The 22,549-nt window shown below is 35.8% G+C and overlaps 3 protein-coding genes across 4 annotated transcripts; 1 reads left to right on the top strand and 2 right to left on the bottom strand.

Annotated features, from left to right (window-relative positions):
• The first annotated feature begins 2,319 nt into the window (after positions 1 to 2,319).
• Positions 2,320 to 6,119, top strand: LOC107861642. Of its 2 annotated transcripts, none has more exons than XM_047410245.1 (5): positions 2,320 to 2,715; positions 2,805 to 3,360; positions 3,716 to 4,223; positions 4,301 to 4,382; positions 5,224 to 6,119. In XM_047410245.1, exons 1-5 carry the CDS (start codon positions 2,659 to 2,661, stop codon positions 5,449 to 5,451), a joined length of 1,431 nt encoding a protein of 476 aa, XP_047266201.1. In that variant the 5' UTR covers positions 2,320 to 2,658; the 3' UTR covers positions 5,452 to 6,119. The 2 variants fall into 2 exon arrangements, with proteins under 2 accessions (XP_047266201.1, XP_047266202.1); XM_047410246.1 differs by having other exon boundaries at positions 2,321 to 2,720.
• A 1,139-nt stretch (positions 6,120 to 7,258) lies between these two features.
• On the bottom strand, positions 7,259 to 14,792 carry LOC107861641 (alanine aminotransferase 2, mitochondrial). Its single transcript, XM_047410247.1, has 14 exons — positions 13,717 to 14,792; positions 13,511 to 13,561; positions 13,082 to 13,147; positions 12,940 to 13,001; positions 11,472 to 11,568; positions 11,302 to 11,406; positions 11,089 to 11,199; positions 10,397 to 10,534; positions 10,150 to 10,224; positions 9,857 to 9,977; positions 9,553 to 9,707; positions 8,662 to 8,736; positions 8,129 to 8,332; positions 7,259 to 7,699 (listed from the first exon to the last, which is right to left on the bottom strand). The coding sequence occupies exons 1-14, from the start codon at positions 13,768 to 13,770 to the stop codon at positions 7,583 to 7,585; spliced, it is 1,431 nt and encodes a 476-aa protein (XP_047266203.1). The 5' UTR covers positions 13,771 to 14,792; the 3' UTR covers positions 7,259 to 7,582.
• Positions 14,793 to 14,818: 26 nt separating this feature from the next.
• Positions 14,819 to 22,349, bottom strand: LOC107861640 (alanine aminotransferase 2). Its single transcript, XM_016706941.2, has 15 exons — positions 21,982 to 22,349; positions 21,114 to 21,164; positions 20,910 to 20,960; positions 20,685 to 20,750; positions 20,547 to 20,608; positions 19,534 to 19,612; positions 19,348 to 19,452; positions 19,134 to 19,244; positions 18,762 to 18,899; positions 18,530 to 18,604; positions 18,226 to 18,346; positions 17,890 to 18,044; positions 16,550 to 16,624; positions 15,847 to 16,050; positions 14,819 to 15,210 (listed from the first exon to the last, which is right to left on the bottom strand). The coding sequence occupies exons 1-15, from the start codon at positions 22,204 to 22,206 to the stop codon at positions 15,094 to 15,096; spliced, it is 1,635 nt and encodes a 544-aa protein (XP_016562427.2). The 5' UTR covers positions 22,207 to 22,349; the 3' UTR covers positions 14,819 to 15,093.
• Positions 22,350 to 22,549: the final 200 nt, after the last annotated feature.

Raw genomic sequence — 22,549 nt, 5'->3', positions numbered from 1 at the left:
TTAAATTTAATTTATCCCAACTCCACCCCAAAATAATTCCAATTTAACTCATAACCCAATCTAAATAATAACTCAAACCTGACCTGATCTAATGGAAAGAGAAAAAGAAAATGAATATGCATGAATAGAGATGCGTCTTGAAGGTTCTATTAGACCGGGTCGAGTTTGGGTTATTATTTGAATCGATTTGTGGGTTAAATTAGAATTATTTTCAGGTAGAGTGAGGATAAATTAAATTAAAAAGGGGAAATGAAAAAGATTGTGACACGTGTCCTGTCGTTAGTAAGAAGTGTATATATATACCTTTTCATTAACGACAAGAGTATATTTGTATCTAAAGTATGACGGAGGATATGTCTGTACCATTTATCAAAGTTCAGGGGTATATATGTACCTTTTCATTAACGGCAAGGGTATATTTGTACCTAAAATATGATGGAGGGTAAATCTTTCTATTTATCAAAATTCAGGGATATATATATATATATATATATACATTTTCATTAATGGCAAGAGTATATTTGTACCTAAAGTATGACGAATGATATATCTGTATCATTTATCAAAGTTAAGGATTATATTCGTATCTTTTTCCTTTCAAATATTTTTGTCATATTTTGGTAAAATTTCATTATGTGTTTGATTATAATATTTGAAAAACATATTTTCTCTTTAAAAGTATAAAAAGTTAAAATTTGACCCAAATATTAATTTTTTTCTAATATTTATGAATTTGAATTATTTATCAAAAATATTTGTCAATAATGATAATTATATGACCAAACATTATTTACCAAATTTATTAAAACTACCTGGGAAATATATGACCAAACGGGTCCATAGGAGGGCCCCCGACATTCCTTTCAACTTTTGGTTTACCAAACCGGACGTTTGGTTTGAAGATAAAATTATTTGAGAATTATAATTTATTAATTAATTCATTCTATTTATGTGGAACAAAATAGTTTCAAATTTAAAGTAGTATAAATATATTTTGAGATTAGTTGTACTTGCAATCAAATAAACATAAATTTAGTTATGAAATACTCCTCATACCTTATCCTATGAACCAAATAAGACAAGACTAAAATCAATTTTTGTGTAATAGGTGAATCATCAGGTGGAATAATTATCTTAACATTAACACCGAATAAGACAGACAAAAAGTTTTGTTTGGCATTAGGGTAACAAAGCAATTCATTATTTTAACCTTTAATTATTAAGTATCTTAGAGTTAAGAGAATGAGCCCACCCTACAACGGAGTTTAGGGCTTTAAATAACATTATCAATAACCTTAAAAGAAGCTTCCCATCTTCTTACATTATTACATATATTGGAGTAATACAAAATAATAATATCCATACTTTTGTTCTTATAATATCAAGTTGTAGCTGGAGATAATTAGCATCTATTGATAGTTCTTACTTTTTACGAGTAGCTACTAATAATTTCTTTTTAGATAATACTATAATGTAAGCAACACGTAATAACATATGTTCAATGTCAATGTGATCTCATAAGTAAAGTATAAAATAAAACAATATATATTATTTAATAGATATAATATATGAGCACGTCCTTCAATTTAAGCTTAACTGACATCTATGTTTTCCAAATTTGGATATGCATGAGTAGCTAGACACTTAAACTTGGAGTATAAAGTTAAACAAGTAGACATACACGTCGTACGTGACATTACGTTACAATCTCACGCGAATTACCACGTAGATGTCACATACGATGTGTATACCTGCTTGTTCAATTTTATATAAGTTTAAGTGTCTATTTAATTATACACATTTAAAATTGAAGAATATAAATATCAGTTAAGGGGTCAAGTTGAATGACACATTTATGTGTTACGCCTATTTTATATCATTCACGTATAAAAATTAAACACTTCAAAAAATAAATGTAAGTCTATGCACTAGTGTTATAGAGAAGTTACACAATCAAGTCACTCTTACAAGCATAAGAATTAATTGGTAATTTGATAAAAATGACACTTCCCTCCTTCAACATAATCAAAGAAAAACATGCTACATAAACTGATAAATATATTAGTTATATATTAATTTTATATGTAAATAACTTACCTGCTAACTAACCACTAAACCACCAAATGTGGCATTTTTAATGCAAGATTTAATACTTACCTCACTAATCTCCATACTAGCTACCAAAAATGTAAAGGATAACTTAGGGTAAATCATAAAAACAAATCCATGACTTGATAATCCAGCCATTTTACAACTTTGACGAACTTTTTCTCGTCTCCCAAAGCATCACACAACTCCATGTATCTTTCTTTTTTTTAAGTACAGTTTTGTTTGTTTTGTTGCTTGTCCTCACTAGTAGCCATGAATTACTATAAACACTCTTCATTCATTTTCCCTTCACCCTGAAAACTCATCATATGATATATAGTGGGCTTTGTCTTGCCTACCAGTCCATTGCATGTTATTCCAATACTTGCCATATATTATTGAACACTCCTTCTGAAACCTCCCTGCTTCCTTTAGCATTGGCATGTGTTATTACTGTTCCCTACTACTGCTAAAAAAAATAATTATTTTTTTTTTAAAAAAAAAACAGCTTCTTTCATACCAATCTTTTTTAAATATGTAAAAAAATCCTCCAAAAATCTTACTGCATTTATGGATCTTGCAAGTGCCAGCTACTGTGAACCTCCACCTCTGTTTCCATCTCAAGGGGTAATGTAATGCTGAATGCTGACCCCCCTAGTTTTCAAGATTGTTCTTTTTTAAGTTCTTGAATAACTTTTATTTTTTGTTGTTGACAGGAAGCAACAGTAGAAGGGAAAAATGGGAACCCATTCTTGGATAGTTTCCCTGACCCTCTTTGTAAACTTAATCTCAAGGAGACTTCTGATTTTGTGAAGTCGTTGCCAACAGCAAGCAACGTAGCTGAAAGCAGAGGTTTTTTAAGGAAGGAAGGAGGAGTAAGTTCAGTGACAAGGAGGAATATGGATGCTCCATCAACACCGGGTCGACCCATTTTCAGCTTCAGTGTTGGGAATTTTTCAAGAAAAAATTTCCCTTCTAAGTGGGATGATGCAGAGAAATGGCTTGTTAATGGAAGTTCTATTCAAGATTCCCCTGCTTCCCATCATAATAATGGCTTAAAGCCATCCTTAGAGTCCTCAAAATTGTTAAAGCAGTGTAATGGGTTCAAGTATAAAGAAGCTGAAAATGTCTTTGCAGAAAAAAATAGAGTAACAGATGAAAAGGTCTCTAAAGTAGCTTCAGATTTTCAGGTGCCTTTACCTTTACACCATCATCATATTTCTGATGGAGCTTCCAACAGTGTTTCTGCTGCAATAGATGTTTTTCTTAAAGGTAAAAAAAGACTTGTCTTTTACCCCTTAGCTTACTAATTATGGTTCAAGATTTAAACTTGATAGTTTCTATGTTGGGAGTCAAAAGAAATAGGCTCTACCAACAAGAGTTATGGTGCAGTATCATTCACCGGTAACCAGAGGTCTCGAGTCCCGAGTATAGAGTCAGTTTTGTTACCCCTCAATGTGGGAATTCTGGTTTAATCCGGCCCACTGTAGCTACCGGACACCAGATGGGAAATCCCTCTCAAGAAAAGACTTTATCTGGCAATGCATGCTACACATCAATGTGCATTATATGTTTTTGGTTCTAGCTCTCATTTTGGTAAAATTTAACTTTATGAATGTAACTGCAGATAAGTTCACAGATGAAGTGGAATCTATTTATCCCAAATTTAGGTGCTTAGAACCTACAAAGGAAGGATTTTTGTTTGGAAATGGGGCAGGGAAATCGATGAAAGAAGCAACAATGGAGGCAATTCATGAGGTTAAACACAGAGATATTGGGACAGAAATGACCCCAATTGGCAGCTCTACTACTTCAAGATGTCACACTCCATTCAAGAGTCCATCACCTGCTAGACACAATACCCCCGCGGATAGATCTGGACCGTTGGTCTTACCAAGTTCAGGTTCCGACAGCACGGTTGATATTATGCAATTTCAGGAGTGTCATCTAGCAAAGTTGCAGGTTGGGACACCATTTGATTCTGTTACAACCAATTGGAGTTCGAGAGAAGAAGAGGAGGAGGATATATCAAAGAGTTTGAGACATTTCGAGATAAATAATGAGTGCAGAAAGAGTGTCTCGGAGTCCAAAACACATTCGTGGGAAGAAGAAGAGAAGAACAAATACTGCCTCAGGTGATGAGTGGCTTTTGTACTGTTCCCTTCTATTTCATATGTACTTGGAGCTTATTAGTTTTTGTTTTACGTTGCAGGTACCAGAGAGAAGAAGCAAAAATTCAGGCTTGGATAAACCTCCAAAATGCAAAAGCAGAAGCTCAATCGAAAAAACTTGAGGTAGTATTTTATTTTACATCTCACTCTTCCTTTCACTTGGGTACATGAAGTTTTTAACGGCATGCAAGGGAACTACAGACTGGAAAATGTAAAATTGAGCTGGTATGGGTCATTATTTTTCATCAGTAACTCTTTCCTATCCTAAAATTGTCTAAGCCCATAGTGCCTTCTGTTCATTTTGGCCTTACAATCCTCAAATTTGTTACTTGGGCTACGCCAAGAGTAGCATGTGAACACTGTGCTCTGGTCTCATGTAACACCACTTTTCTAGCTTTTTAATGTGAGATTTGCCTAAAGTGGTATATGCACCTCTTCTTTAGAAGCTTGTTGGTCTAAAAGTCCATCAAAACACTCGATACGATGCTGGAGTTGGACCACAATGGAAGCGCTCCTAAGCTTTTTTCCATGTTGGGCGTCACAAGTAGTAGTAGTGCAATGTTGACTGACTAGCTGGGAAGAACTTCTCAGTCTTGTATAGTATTTATCTACATCGAGCCACTCAGTAATCTTCCATTGTGGTCCAACATCGTATGGAGTGTTTCCTCCTCTTCCCTCTATGTACTGCTTATAATTTTAATCTATCACATGTGAGGACGGATAAAATATAGCATATTAGTCAACATTAATGCATTATAATAATTTCATGCATGACAAATTCTTTCTGGAAGTTGCAAACCCATGTGAAGATGGGCACACAGTAAGAAAATTCCTTTGAAATTGGTGTGTCACCCCTCTTTTTTCTTCCCCAGAAAATTATAAATGGTTAAATTTAACTTGGGTCAACAGACTCTAGAAACATAATTTCATGGGGTACGACGTATCATTTGCTTCTCCGTCTCAGGTGAAAATCCAGAAGATGAGATCAAATCTGGAGGAGAAGTTGATGAAAAGGATGGCGATTGTTCACAGAAAAGCTGAAGAATGGAGAACAACAGCACAACTACAGCACAAGGAACAAATAGAAAAAGTGGCTGACCAATCAAGAAAGATGATGTTGACAAGGCAAAACTCACATTTATCTACCCAAACTTCTTGTGGTTGTTTGCCATGTCGTAACCATCTTATTTAATTCGAATCACACAGCAATGTTCAGTGAGATTCACTCTGTATTCCTATTGAGTTTTACCCAGAAAAAAGCTAACATGCAACACTGTTTTACGGGCCAACACATAATACTGTGAACTTCTAGTAGATGAGACCAACTGATAAAAGAGACGATGAGCTTTTCTACAACTAGCAAAATATGATGAAAATTTGTTACTATATATCCTAGAATGTAGTCTCACTCTTAAGTGAGAATCCTAGGAACTTTACTCAAATTTGAATTTATCTTGCATTAACGTGTTCTCCATTCTTAATGGACTGTTTTTGTTGCTCTCTACGGAACTTTTGGCCTAATAGTTTTCATGTTAGGTCATCTAATTTGAAGCCACCTTATGCTAAAGTGATCACTCTTTAATCTTGATTATCAATGTATCTACTCATCAAAGTTGCTCGACATTGCAAAGATGAAGGCCCTTTGTCTTGAATAGGACCACAATATTCCGAATTAAGGCCTCTAGTAATCAGACTGTTGAAACCTGTTCAAACTTCCAGTTACTATGTAGGGGCCTTGTATGTATTAGCTAGAAAATGAAATACAAAGATGTTGATTGTTTGTCAGTACTGTAAGTTGTTAATTTAGATTTCAACTCTTTTTTGTAGTCATAAGTTTGATTTACTGATTTGACCTTTAAATGTCTTGGGACCACGTTCAACTGCTACGGAAATTACAGGCATTCCCGCATAACTTCTCATTATAACTTGCTAAAATTGGTGCAATAATTGTACCTTACCTTCAATTCTCAATGAAAGCAGCACAGAAATTGCAGTTGTAAAAAAAAAAAAAAAGCTACTACTCCTACTTAGGAATGAAATTGTTCATTTTCTCTTATATGGTAAATACTTAAAAGCTTCCCAAACAGAGTTGCACCAATTAAAAATCGACAATATTAAGCACTGACCATACGAAATTTTCAAATATTTTATGTTATGTATTGGTAGCAAAAGACCTTTAGCTGTGACAAGGGCTTTTTAAGATTCTTGGTCTGCATGGTTTCGAAACTAGACATGAAGACAAAACATCCATCTGAGGTCTATCTGACCAGCTCTACTCTGATGAAAAAGAGAGGCCCCATAAAAGAAGAAAACAGAAAAAGAGTAAAGAGTAAATGGTTAGGTGATATTGTTGATAGATTTCTTTTGGATACATGACGATACCATCACAGATTTTTCTTATTCACTAGGTAAAAGGTCAATTTTTCTTACCTACAGCAAGTGAATCTTATTTTACTCCTACTTAGTCGATTTCTTTCACTTTTCAATTGTCTTTTATAAAGCTTCTGGCATACAAGTACAAGAAGACACTAACCTCTAGGGTAACAAAACAATTCGAGCCTCCAATGGCCTAATAACCAACTAGTCATTGCTATGGTGAATCTTAGCTAATAGGACAAACATAAAAGACACCATCCTTTATGATACACATAAAATGTACTTTACCCTTAATTAGTTTAGCACACTTTAAAGTTAGCACGCCTCTGTCTGATTTCGATTGACGTTTCAGAATAATATATCTAAATAGAAAGTTATTATTGAGTTTTATTTAAAGTTAAAGTTATATTCCTGTTACTTACCAATTTAAGTGTCTATTTCGTTTAGAAACATCCATTAAAGCAAGTTATTAAATAACGTTAGTTTAATGGATGTTATTAAACTAAAGTTATTAAAACCAACTGCTTATGAAAGTTGGTTCTAATAACTTAAATGGAAGTTGGTTCTAAGGTGTCGATAAATTTATTTTGAATAATTTAATTCATTTGTAGAAAAGGTAACTCTCCCTCCAATGAATCAGTCATATATATTCACGTCTAAGATTTACATATGAAACATATTCAAGGAGCCAAGGAGGAATATCTTACTTAGGTAGATCAGAGAATTTAGTTACACATAATGATCATCTAGAAGGAGAAAAATAGACATAGGTCAAATACAAATGAGATTAAAAGATAAACAATCCTTAATATGCAGTGTCAAACAATCCCATCTTTTTTCACTACTGAAGTATTGATTTGTTTTTGGTGAAGATGAAAAATAAAACAACAAGCATACCAGATGTTCTTATTCAAAATTCTCTATAATAGAATGTACCCCCAGATTCCTTAGCCACGAAATTCATCCATGAACTGCTTATGGAATTGTGTAAGACGAGATACAATAGCTGGTATCTTATCTTCTTGCGGTAATATTGTGCACCGAAAATGCCACGTTCCAGGACGCTTCATAGAAGCAACAAGCAAACACAGATTTAGTCGAATCCAACAGTTCCAAATAAACCTTAGTGTCAAAAATTTCCTCCCTATTCTCGAACAACCAGCAGTTTCTTCTTCTCTACTCGTAAGGCGTGCTTCTTTTGCACCAAAAATCACCACCCTCTCGTTATTTAGAAGGTACTATGTGGTACTGCATTCCTGATTTTTTCTTTTATTTCCCCACTCTTTTTCGCAATATCCTTTTCCAATTAATTAGATTCTGTCTTGTTAATGTTCATGAATCCCGGAAAAAGCCATCCGCATTTTTTTAAATGAGCTATTATGACCGTTACAAGTTCCATACTTTTTGACAAAGAAATGGAGGATATGCCTTGAATATCAGTAACAACATAGTAGAAATAGCATGAAACAAGTGGGCAAAAATATAACAATCACCTGGCCAAATTCAGAGCCTGGGACAACAACAATTCCAGTGGCATTAAGAAGATGCCGAGCATAAAAGGCATCTGGTGCAGTTTTAGCTTCTTCTGCTGCTTTTATTGCTTTGCCAGGTAAGTTGATGCGTGGAAATGAATACAACACGCCTTCTGCTTTATAGCATGTTACACCCTCCAAACTATTGAATGCATCTTCTAGTATCTGTTGATGAATTAGTCAAATCTTTTGGCAAAGACAGAAGAAAAATATAACTGCATCAATTGGACAGATAAATTCAACAAAAGGAAGCTTAAATGGAACTCTAGTGAAAGAAATTTCACACTGTTTTTGGAAAGCTGAAATGTAACTTTAGCAAAAAAAGTTTGGGACAACTTTCTTGGAGAAAATTTTAGATATCTTCGTTGACTATATTAAGCACCTCTAGTATTCAAGTCCAAGGTTCATGATCGGAAAACAACTTCAACCACTTCAGCAAAACAAACTACTAGTTTATTTTGTCAATCCCAGTCGTATATGCCAATTCTACTGACCTTTGCACGCCTTGCCAAGGATGAGAGTATTGCTTCTTTCTCAGCAGAAAAAGACTTGTATGATTCATCGCCCACCTGAATAAATCAACAAAGCATTGCTCATAGTCCGGCATCTATAACATGGATACAAGGGACCTCAAAGTTTACAATTTACAATCAGAGCTGAATTCATGCCGCTTAGTGACATCTAATTTTATCTTACCACATAAAAGAGTGATACCTACAAAGTTTGATAAAATGTTCCAGAAATCTTATCACATTGAAGCAATTACTTTATTAACCAAATTGGACATTTAGACCATGAGATCAGCAGATTTAGATGAATCCACAACACGCATTTGGGAACTTTTCGGCAATGAAGGATTATTATCCAGGATTAGGAAGCGAAAATTCCCTCTTGACTTGAGCAATGGGAGGATTCTTATCCGGGATAAGGGGGTAACAATCCCTCTGAGGGTTTTCCCTTCTCTCATTTCATCCTTTTCCTTTTCTTCCTCCTAGAAAGCCTGAGGAAAAAAACAGCTATCCATATGGTTTAAGGTCTATTTCGTCCGATTTTAACACATTCAATCATCATGGTTTCACAACTCCGGACTGATGCATCTGCAGGTCGATAGAGGACTATAGGACATCACCAATTCATTTCATGCAATATTGACCTCATACCAAAATTACTACTATATGAAAGACTCAGATTCTACTAGACCAAATAAGCCAGAAAACCATTGAGGTAGCATCTGGGAATGCTATAACTCCCAATTCCCAAATACTGAAATGATGGTGGAGACCCCACCCCTTCTTAACAACTCTGCCTCAAACCCAAACTTGTTGGGGTTGGCAATATAATCCTCAATATCCATTTCACTCCTTTTGGAACATGGCTTTACCAACCTTTGGAGGGCTCATGATGAGACTTGCAAGAATCTGACCGGAAATGTTGGAACAGAGATTGACAGATGCCACTTTGTATATCTGTTCCCTTATCTCAGGACGAAATCCAGTGAACTCCATGTAGCCTCCTCGCTTTCCACACTCGCCATAGTATCCTAAAGCCAGCAAGAAAAGTTAGCAACAGAAATAAAAAATTCAGAGGCATTTGTAAAAATCAAATATCGCCTGCCACGTTCCTAACATCTAGTCAAACAGAAGAGAAGTACAGCCAACCAGAGAGGGAGGGAACATGCAGCTGTTCTACCTTTTGAGGCAGAGTGAAAAGAAACTAAAGAGATGTCCTTTTCTCCAAATCCCATAGAGCGGGATCTGTTCTTAAATGAATGGAACTGCTTGTCATGTGCATAAACATTTTCCTGATACACTTGCACAGGTTCCACAAAATATGAGAGAGCTTACAATTTTGAACATTAATCACAGAAAATTAAAAATGAAAAAAATTGAGAGCCTGAAGAATCACTGGTAATCACATTTCCAAAGAAGCAAGAGAATTTGTCAGAATCAAGCAAAGAAGCATCTAAAGGGGAATTAACTCACTTCATCAGCCAGAAGAACAAGGCCTTCTTTCCTGCAGAATTCCACAATTTCCCGTTGGTTGGCCTCAGCAAGAACCTAAGGCATACATAGAGGACTAATCATGCCACATGTAAAGATTCTTAAATATTTGTGAGGAAGGGAGGATCACATTTTCCATCGCTGTATGCTCTCATTAAATGATGTTGATCACGGTCTCCATTAAAAAAAAATTGACTATGAGCTTCCAAAATCTTATATAAACCATTACCCGCCCAGTTGGGTTGCCTGGATTGATCACAACCAAAGCCCTAACATTAACACCCCTGGATCTTGCAGTTTTCAACTGATTCTCAAACTCTGAGATTTCAAGTGCCCAACCTGATTCTTCATCAAGATAATAAGAAATCTAGCACCAGAAAAAAGCATATATTAGTGGATTCTGCATGATTTACCTGAAAAGTAATTTTTTTTTAATGAAAGGGTAAGCAAGCAGTATATTATTAACAAAGCAGTGTGACACTAAAAAGGTGCAAAGGCAAATCATGCAGTGTTCCACAAAATCTACTCATGTAAAGTATCTATAAAATCTAGCATGCAGTGTTCATCCTTTACATCTTGAAGATTACACCAAAAAGCCAACAATCACAAACATTTGTATTTCAGCTTCTGAATTTTATCTGTTCAAACGAAGAGTACATCAAATCAGGTTAGCTATTTTTGTAATAGCTGTTTGCAGCAATCTCTTATGAGAGCCTGGTATTAAAGCGGAGGAGGTTAGATGGGTGGCCCCGTTATCCACAATATGCGTCACTGACCCTTGGGGATTTCTCAATAATCAAAATGAAAAATAATCTTTTCCAAAAGTAAGTAGATTAAGCTAAGTTTATATTTAAGAACCTAATTCAAAGCTAACTACTCAACTAAGTATTAATGAACTTAAATAGAAGCAAAAACACGTACATGAGTGCCACGGTGGAGGGTAATTGAAACAGAATAAAGAGGATATTGGGGGATGGGACATGGGATTCCATCATTCTCTGACCCGATGAGCAACTGCATCATCATGTGAACCTGAATAGAAGATGAAGGAACAGAAATTGTCAACATCTCGCTATTTCTTTCAGTTACTTCTGTCAGAGCTATATGAATAACTTGGAGATCTATAGAATTTACTGCTGGGCTTGCACCATCAGTCAAGAAAATATCATTTGGATCACCAGGGAAGCCATCAAGAGCTTCGATACCAGAAGCAATTTTATCACGTAATCCTTTGACGCCCTAGATTTAGCCAAACACAACAAGAAGTTCAAAGATTATACTGGTCTGCAAACCTAGGATAATACAATAGAAGATATAGTCTCCTGACTGTGGCTGTATGAACCTGTTGCTCTAACAGGAATTTGGTCGAGGATCTGGATAGCTTGTTCTACAGAATCCGCACTACAAAGCAAAGAGATAATGCCATTTAGACCAAAAAATCCTGTAGAATACGGCTGAAGTTGATGAAAATTATTCACCATACTATTTTATAGTGGTAACCATGCTTCAAAAAGCAAGGGTTTCTGCTTCTCTTCAGGTGTAAACCACAAAGATACAAGAATATTTTAGATAAAATACTCGAAGAAAAAAGGAACTATCAACTAGCCTACCAAATTCGAAAAGAAAACGTGAATAACTATAATTTAATAAGGAAAAACTACTATGAATTGTGTCAACAACAACAAGGGATGGATTGATAACTCAATAAACAAGCACATTGTAGCATAACAACAGTTACCGCACTGCATTTCATTGATTTCAAGCAATGATTAAACAAAACAGTCAATGACAATGAGGAATGGATGGATTGATAAATCAATAGTGAATCACATATAGCATAACAAAACTACATTGCACTGATCTCAAAGAACAAGAAACAAAATAGCCACTTGCATTTACTTTAAAACACCAAAAGAATAATTTACACATTTTGAGGCTAAAAGATTAACCGAAACAATATGAATTAGGTGGAAAAACAAACAGACATCAATCATCTCAAAAAGCTCACAATCAATATACTTAGAGAGGTCCCCTATCAGCACAGCCTTCCACATCTTATTTATTTTAGCTTAAAATCATATTTTTCAGTTTTTTCTAGCCTCTAGAACAATCTATACATATTTGACATGAAAAAACTTGCACACTCTAGTACATGTGTGATCTGACAGCAAGGGATTTGTGATCATGTTGGGTTATGCCCATTACCCCAAGATGCATTGCTGCCCATGGGCCATGGGAGATTTGCATGTTCAACATGTGCACTGGGAATTCTATGGATAATGGAAAATGGGGAACTTCCAACTTGTATGAAGAATAAATGCTGCATTAGTACCTTACAAGACATTTGATCCATAAAAAAGACAAAAGAAACATATACTTTTTCGACAAGCTTTTCCTTTTGCTTTCTTAATTGAATAGCTTCAAACATATCATCATAAGTTGACAGCTCACTTTCACCCTCATAGCCCACTCTTCCTCACTTGCAAAGATTTCAGTAACAATCACTTGAGTTTATAAGTTGGACATTTGGAAAAAGAGTACATTAGTTACATTAGTTAAACTTCGAATCTTTACTCCTGCAAATTATTCACTATATGATATCAGTAGTAGCAGGAGAATTAACCATACCATGCTAGAATAATACAAGGGAAAACATTTGTCTTATGGAAACTGGTCATGTTAATTCTAGATAGACATTAGACTACGGAAACTTGGGTACATTTCTGTTTCATTGAGCTACAAGGTACCAACGTTGATTGACAAACTTCATACCTGAAAAGTGATTTTGTTTCACTTCTGTCCACAATAAGTGGATGGTCACATAATGCAAGGACCTAATAAAGGAAACCTCCTTAGAAATCACTCTATAAGCTTAAAAAAAACAATAATCCAAAATGAAACAATTTATTCCCACCTCCCTAAAGAAAGTAATAGGCTTCTGACCTAGGGAATCAGGATTTCCGATGTTGTAGTACAAGATCTGCATGAATAAGCAAATATTACAGAAAATATCTACACGACTAAAAAAATCTCCAACTTGTTACTCACTTATAATTGTCAGAATAATTCGCTAAGATATGCAAAATGACAATGGAAACGAAAAGCAAAGTCTACAAAAGTTAGTACCTCATCAAAGGGATGAGATCCTGGATTTTCATTCTATCATTACACAGGACACCATCAGTACATCATAAATGTTTTTTTTTTTTTTTTTTTTTTTTGGATTTGTAAGATGAATAAGGTACCATTTGTTTCAAAAACCGGTAGAAATGTTTTTTCCTGGAAATGCTGAAAAATGAACGACAAAGGCAGCTATTGTAAAATGGAGCTTGGGAAGTAGTACCTGAGCATGGGTGAGAATTTCTCCTCGGATAGCATATTTGCATTTCAAAACCTGAAACAAATAAACAACTATACCCTGAGCTTCGCTCCCGTTTTTCAAGTGATTTTTTTTTTTGCAATTACATTCTTCAAACTAAATACATATATTTTACGTATGTCCAATTGCCTGCGGAATTGTCAAAAGAAGAAAAGGGAAAAGAAAAGTACCTTAGGATTAACGTCGTTAAGAGTGATTGGAGTGGATGAATAATCGGAAGCCATAGAAGGAGAAGGAAGAAGAAGAGGGGATCATGATGAAGAGTGGAGAAGCCGCACATGGAAATAAAACCGGAAGAGTTGCGGTGCGGTGCGGTGCTACTGCAACACGGAAGTAACGGGAGACCAACAGGTGGTGTTGATGATGAAATTTCTTCTGCCCTTTGACACCTATCAAACTCTGAAATTGTAACTGAATTTGTTCAAACTAGGACTAAACTGAAAAGGTAAATGAAATAGCAAGGACTAAACTCCCAACTGTGTAACTTATGATGACCTGTTTGGATTAATTTTCTTAGTAGGACTGACCAACTGACCGACGGCCACCAACAGCTAGGTACCACCCTTCAAGCATCAAAAACAACTTCCTAAACCGTAGCTTCCTCCTTTTTAAGTTTTAAGATCATTAGCAGTATGTATAAGAGGTTGCTTCCTATCAGAAATTTGTATGACATATGACTCGTGTATACAATGTTTAATACTTAATCATGGTTAAGCAATATTCATTCTCACTTTAATTTGTCAATAATTGAAGTTAGTTGTAAACACCAATATGAGTGCATATAAAAATTTATGCTGCCCACTTGCTTTGAATTGGAAACAGAAAACTAAACGTGTTGTGTGCCTACGTGTGTCGGTATGTGTAATCCCTACTGGGGATAAAAGCTCTATATTTAAGTGGAAAAAAGTCAAAAAAAAAAAAAAAAAAAAAAACTACCTAGACCAAGTTTTGAATCATGCGCCATTAGTCCTCAAATTTTTTTTAGCTATTTAAAATTTAGAAAAACAACGCAAAAGGAAGCCCAGTCTTCTTCAAACCGACTGGTCTAGTGCTCTCATGACTAAAATCATGCTGCATATGCAACAAAAAATCATCAGATTTGTATGGAGGTCAATAAAAACAGAGTTAGAACAAGGTTTTTTCTCTGATCACTTTCATATGTAGCACATATAACTCATCCATAGTTGGTATCAAACTGGACTTTACTAATTGAAACTGACAAACAGTGACTGCGTTATAACCTTAGATTGCAAAGAAACCAAGACGTTTAAATTCCGATCAACCATGTCGACTTTGACTAGAGCTTAACCTGTTTGGCATACAAAACAATATTCACATTGATCATCTAGAAGGAGAGAAGATCAACGTCAAAGTCAAATACAAATAAGATTTGAATAAACAATCCCCAACTTGTAGTGCCAAACAATCCTACCAGCTTTCACTATTGACGCACAATTGTTTTTGGTGAGGATGGAAACAAAACATAATGATGGCTTATTCAAAATTTCTCTATAATCAGTCTCCAATAGAATGTACTCCCAGATTCCTTAGCCGCGGAATTCATCCATGAACTGCTTATGGAACTCTGTAAGACGAGATACAATAGCTGGTATCTTATCTTCTTGCGGTAATATTGTGCACCTAAAATGCCACGTTCCAGGACGCTTCACAGAAGTAACAAACAAATACAGATTTAGTCAAAACGAACAGTACTCAATAAACAGCTGTGTAACAAGTACCCCTTAGTTCTTGAACAATAAAGTTTCTAATCAATGGGCAAGGTATTTCTTTTTTAACCAGTACCTTCTTCTATATTCTTTTGCACCAAAATCATCCCCATCTCACTATTTACTTAGAAGATACTGTGTGGTATAACATGCTTTTCTTCCCCAGATCGGTATCGAGCATCTCAAATTAAAACAGGACGAGATTTTAACGTCTACCAAGTATGCAAACTAATCAGCTGTGTCTTGACAGGGAACAATTCTTGAATGAGACAAACTTGACTGCAGAAACAGCTGTTGTTTTCCTATTGAAACGATCTTCCAAATTTGTTTGTCAAATTCCTTTCACATGTCATTTTTCATTAAGCCCTTCTGAAAGTAAGAAATTTTCTTTTTAAGATGATACAGATATTCTAACTGTTCAGGAAATGCTAATTAATTTTTGTCTGTTGATGTTTAATCATCCGGGGTGAAAGCCATGTGCATTCCTTTAAAATTAGTGGTGACAGTTGCAAACCATATAAATACTAGGCATCCGAATATCATGAAGCAAGTGGTAAAAAATATAACAATCACCTGGCCAAATCCAGAGCCCGGGACAACAACAATTCCAGTGGCATTAAGGAGGCGCTTAGCATAAAACGCATCTGGTGCAGTTTTCGCTTCTTCTGCCGCTTTTATTGCCTTGTCAGGTAAGTTGATACGTGGAAACAGATACATAGCACCCTCTGCTTTATTGCATGTTACACCTTCCAAACTGTTGAATGCATCTTCCAGTGTCTGTTGAAAAATTAGTCAAAAGTTTTGCAAACACAGAAGGAAAACAGAAAATGTACCTATTGGACAGATAAAATTCACCAAAAGGAGGCAAAAAATTTAGACACCATTTTTTGAAAAGCTGAAATGGAACTCTAGACGAAATTATTTTGGGAAAACTTTTTTACTTTTCTATAGAATAAACACCTCCCACTGCTAACTGCTGCTTGTGGGGCGCGGCCATCCGGCCCCGAATAGGAGGGGGGCTCTATTTCCCTCTGCCATTCTATGAGTCTCTTCCTTTTTGCATATGGCATCGTCACTCCCTTTGGCAGCATCCACTAATTCGGAACTCAATTTGAAAGCTATGAGAAAACTTCAGACATCATTTTTGCTTCCTACTTTAACCAGCCCCTTTTTCATATTCAAGGTTCATGATCCGAAAAGCGACTACACTACTTCACCGGAACAAAATAGTCTATTATTTAGTCACCCATCAGTTGGATATGCTGATTCTACTGACCTTTGCACGCCTTGTCAAGGATGAGAGTATCCCTTCTTTCTCAGCAGCAAAAGACTCGTAGGATTCATCACCCACCTGCAGAAATCAATAGCACAGTACTGATAATCAAGCATCTATAACACAAATAGAAGGAGCCAATCCAACAAGCTTCTAAGTTTACAGAAAAAGGCTGAGTGAATATCACTCTAGTGACACCTAATGTTAGCTCACCACATAAAGAGTATGATACACGTACATAAAAAAAATATGTTGCAGTAGTCCAACTCAAAAAGGGTTTATAGTCTGATTGAAAGTAATTACTTCATCAAACCAAGTTGATGCTGCCATGAGGTCATCAAAATTCGGTATAAATCTACAACCCCCAATTGGACGCTTTTAGGCCATGGGAGGATTATAATCCACGAAGGCCTAGGCAAAACCAGCCACCCACGTGCTACCAATTCAGACACCATCACTTAGCTTGTCATCTTCCTCCTCCCTGCACTAAGAAGACCCATAATCAGCCACCTTGCTAAGCCTGAATCTCCTTTTCCTCATCTCTAAAGCCAAAGAGCACGATCTCCCGCCTTCCTGAAACCCTGTGAATTTCTATAATTAATTTGGACAGATTTCATTTGTCTCCTCTTTTTGCCAACTAATCATTGGTAAGATTCAATTACTAATCATTGGCGAAAATATTACTCCCATTAATCATTGGTCAATCATTGATAAATAATTATCCCCCAAACAATCCAACAACATTGATTCATTCAAGTAATTCAACCACTTATCCAATGGAATTATAATGTATTCCAAGCTACACCAATGTTAATTCAAGGGTTTCCATGACTTTGTTATACTTGGGTGGTCCAACGTGTCTCTTTTTCCTGCAGTTTTAGCGTTTGTTTTGTACAGTTCGTCGCTTCAGATTTTTTATTTTTTTTTTTGATAAACGTGGTGTTCGGGCCAGCTTTCGCGCACATCGACTAAATCCACGAGATACATGAGACCTCAGGTTCTCAACCCACTTCATTAACCACGAGGCCAAACCCTATCTCTCTTGCCCTGGTTTACATTTATAAACAGTGCTCTGAGAAAGATTGCTCATATCCTACCATCTTATTGCCTTATGCAATTATCCTTGTACGAAAATCATTTGAACTGTAGCAAGAGATTCAGAAACAACTCTGCAAAATTAGCAAGGAAGTCACTGAACTACTCGTTCTGTGTATAGATATGAAGGTGACGACTCTTAACAACTACACCTCAATCCCAAGCTAGTCGGGGTCAGTCTCAATATCAATTTCACTTCTTTTTCAGAAGGGAATGCCCATTCATTACAAGAACATATTATTACCAACCTTTGGGGGACTCATGACGAGGCTTGCAAGAATCTGACCAGAAATGTTGGAACACAGATTGACAGATGCCACTTTGTATATCTGTTCTCTTATCTCAGGGCTAAATCCAGTAACCTCCATGTAACCTCCTCGCTTTCCACACTCTCCATAGAATCCTAAAGCCAGTAAGATAGTTAGCAACAGCCAGGGATTAAAAGATTAAAACTATCAGATGTATTTGGGAAAATGAAAAACCGCTCCTTCCCCCCTTCTTCCCCATAACTTCGTGACATGTAGACAAACAAAAGAGATAAGACAGCCAACAAGAGAGGGATGGATTGAGGAAGTAATATCTACCTTTTGACACAGACTGAAAAGAAACTAAAGAGAGGTCCTTTTCTCCAAGTCCAATAGAGCGCGCAACTTTCTTAAATGAGTGGAACTGCTTCTCAGGCACATAAACATTTTCCTGATACACCTGCATGAGTTCCATAACATATAAGAGGACTTATAAATTAGAATATTAATTGCACAATACTCAGGAATGAAAAAAATTGTGAACACTCCCCAAAACAATTGGAGAATCACTGGTAAATTCTCATGGAAGTGAAAGAACTTGTAGAAATCAAGCAAAGAAGCATCTAGAAGGGAAAAAACTCACTTCATCCGCCAGAAGAACAAGGCCTTCTTTCTTGCAGAATTCCACAATTTCTCGTTGGTTGGCCTCAGCAAGAACCTAAGGTATACATAGAAAACTATTCATACCATTCTGAAATATTATTGACAAAGGGAAGACCAGCATTTTCCACCACAGTAGGTTCTCATTAAATAACATAAATCACATCCACCAAAAAAAGGGTACAATGAGATTCCAAAATATAAAAAACCAATACCTGCCCAGTTGGATTGCCTGGATTGATCACAACCAAAGCCCTAACATTAATACCCTTGGATTTTGCATCTTTCAGCTGATTCTCAAGCTCTGAGACCTCAAGTCCCCATCCTGTTTCCTCATCAAGATAATAAGGAACCTAAAATACCAGATAAAAGCATACGTTAGAGGTTCTTGTGTGATTACCTTCAACTGAAGAGTAAGTCAATCAGGTTACTTCTCATTAATAATAGGTTACAATAATCTCTTCCAGAAGTAAGCAGGTTAACATAACCTGTTAATATAATCTTTTTAATAAAGATCCTGCAGCTGCATTCAAAGACAACTATACAACCTACAGAGATCAACTATAAATTGAAGCAAATACACTTACGAGAGAGCCACCATGGAGGGCAATTGAAGCAGAATAAAGCGGATATTGGGGGATGGGACAGAGAATTCCATCATTCTCTGATCCGATGAGCAACTGCATCATCATGTGGACCTAAATAGAAGATGAAAAACCAACATTATAAGCAACTTGCTACTCTTTTAGTTACTTCTTTCAAAGCTGTACAAAATAACTTTCTGAGATCAATATAATTTACCGCAGGGCTTGCACCATCAGTCAAGAAAATATCATTTGGATCAGCAGGGAATCCATCACGAGCTTCAATACCAGATGCAATTGTATCACGTAATCCTTTGATGCCCTAGATTTAGCAAACACAAGCATAAGTTTTATGATTACACTGGCAGCAAATCTAGGAAAATATGATAGAAGATATAGTCACCTGACTGTGGCTATATGCACCTGTTGCTCTACCAGGAATTTGGTCTAGAATCTGGAAAGCTCGTTCTATTGAATCCGCACTGCAAAACAAAGAGAATGAAAGACATCAAAATAACAATCTCTCACTTTCTGACTGTTTGTATGATATGTAGTTCAGAAATTGAAAACCTTTTTTGCATCTATTTGGGTGCAAGATACAATACCATGATAATGAGGAAAACAAATTCAAAAAAAGAACCTATCAGCTAAAACATAAAACAACACTGCATTGCACTGATTAAACAATACACAAAATAAGAAAGAAGTAGGAGTTTGATTATAGCCAGATAATATGCATACATTTTGAAGCTAAAAAACAGAAACAATACCCCACAGATATTAGGTGCAAGCAACGCAGAATCATCAATTATCTCAAAAAATATTCAACTTAGAGCTCCTCGATCATCACAACCTTCCACATCCTATTGTTTTTAGAATAAGATAATAGATTTTATTTTTGTCGGGAGCGTACAATACACCCTTGTGGTGGGGCCCTTCCCCGAACCCTGCGCATAGCGGGAGCTTTAGTGCACCGGGCTGCACTTTTTTTTAGTCGGGCCTCAAGAACATTCGGATATGTGAAGTTGCATGAAATAGAAAACTCAAGTACATGTGATTTAACAGCAAGGGATTTGTGATCATAAACAAGCACCCAGGCTATGCCCATTGGCCCAAGTTGCATGCTTCCCTTGGGAACTTGCACTTTGGACGTGTGACCAGGGACTTCCATTGATAATGGATGAGGAAGCTCCAATTTGTTTGAAGAAGCAAAGAAGCATTGTCACGACACCATCTTTACAAGCTAAATAGCATGGACTTAACTGTACCATGTTTGAAAAATACAGGGGAAAATATTTTTTCTATGGAAATTAGCATGTCAACTCCACTCTTCTTCAGACATCTATAAAAACTAAGGTACATGAGTTGTTTCATTAAACTACAAGGTGCACCGAGATTGATAGACAAACTTCATACCTGAACAAACCTTGTGTTTCACTTTTGTCCAAAATAAGTGGATGATCACACAATGCAAGGACCTAATAAAGGGAGCCTCCTTAGATGTTAATCAACAAGACAAATAAACATAATTTAGAATCAAACAATTTATCTCACCTCCCTAAAGAAAGTAATTGGCTGCTGAGCCAGGGATTGAGGATTTCCAATATTGCAGTATAAGATCTGCATGAATTAGAGAAATGAGTACAGAAAAGATCAAGACAACAAAGCTCCAGGTCACCTATATTAAGCTTTGTTAAAGGAGAAAAAATCAAAATTCATTAAGATATGCAATATCATACGTTCAATGGAATAAAAAATCAAGTCCACAAGAGTTGGTACCTCATCAAAGGGATGAGAGCCTGGATTCTCCTTAAGGTCTTGCTGTAATTTCTGCATGACGATGAATCACACAGGACACCATCAATATCTTTTTTATTGAAGATTAAGCCTGCTCAAAAAATAATGTTGCAACTGCAACTAACAAGATTCTGAACTTCAGATTGATGATTCTAGCTAGTGGGTATAATTGAGTTCCGAAGCTACCTGAGCAAGGTTGACAATTTCTCCTCGGACAGCATACTCACATTTCAAAACCTGAAACCAACAATAAGTTGTACTACAATAAGTGATTTGACTGTAAAAGGGACAGTAAAATCCTACACCAGAACAGCGCAAAATTATAGCATTCATGTTGATGATCGAGAGTCAAAACAGATTCTGAGCGAAACAACGCATTAAGCTTTTGTTTGGCCATAGATGTTGAAGTTGAAACTTGAAAATTTGAGTTTTCTAAGCTGTGGATTTCAGAATTTGAAGTTGTGTTTGGACATGCCTTTTACTTGGAAAATTTTTTAAAATTTTGTGAGGGGAAGTTCAAAATGCCGCTCAAGTCAGTTTTTGGGAACTCAAAAATATTCAAAGATAAAGTTTTTAAAATCAGAAGAAGAAAAAAACAGGCTTAACAGATATCTGAAAATAAATTTACAAAATCTATGGTCAGAGGAGCTATAAGAATCATAAACACCCCAGTTGAAACAAATAGAATAATTAAATTAAAAATAAAGACGCCACATTCACTACTCTTTAGCATTATAGTTTTGACATGATAGTATCAGGTTAATTTAAAAATATGTAAAGAACAATTATATGAAAAGTTCCTACTTTTGGGAGAAGATTAACCATTAACAATAAAACAAATAGCGAAAATTAAAAAAGAGAAAAGCTGTTGATAATTGGACCAAAGTAGATGAATTTGTAAATATGGTACCACTATCTAACACTAAAACTACTCCAATTAAATCAAGCTGTAAAGAATCTATCACGAAACATTTGAAAAATCCTTAAAATCGGGTCGAAGTAAAAACCCGCAACAGCAGAAATTGGACGGCGAAAAAAGAAAAAACAGGAATACCTTGGGATTAACGTTGTTAAGAGTAACTGGAGTTGATGAATAATCAGAAGCCATTGAATCAGTTGATAAAAAACGAAGAACACCAGCTGATTTAGAAGAAGAGGGTGATGGGGACGAGGTGAGCCGATGAAACAGGGAAGTAGAAGTAGAAGTAGAAGGAGAAGAGCAGGTGGTCCTGGTTCTGTTGATGAGATATTTGGCTTTATCAGCTACGAATCTCCGCATTGGTCCTGGATTTACACAACAACTGTGGGCGGAGAGTAAAGGGAGCGGTTAACCTTTTTGATTCCACCAACTTTTGACTTACTGCCCACGTTTTCACAAACGCTAATTTTGGTACACAATCAGTAACCCCTCTCACAAGTTTTGTCTCACTGGTATTCCCTCAATTAATAACTCAAATACTCAATCAACTCACTTAACTTTAATTTTTATTTTTACTTACTATTTAATTAATTTTTTTCATTAAAATTTATTATCATGTAATTTTTATTTAAAATAAATTTTTATGAAATAAAACAAAATTATTTAAACAATCAATTTAGTGATCCGGACATATCCAAAATTC

This window comes from Capsicum annuum, chromosome 3, assembly GCF_002878395.1.
Source record: "Capsicum annuum cultivar UCD-10X-F1 chromosome 3, UCD10Xv1.1, whole genome shotgun sequence".
In the NCBI taxonomy this organism is placed as follows: Eukaryota; Viridiplantae; Streptophyta; class Magnoliopsida; order Solanales; family Solanaceae; genus Capsicum; species Capsicum annuum.
Note: the sequence above shows the minus strand (reverse complement) of the source record. Positions and strands in the feature narration are given on the sequence as shown.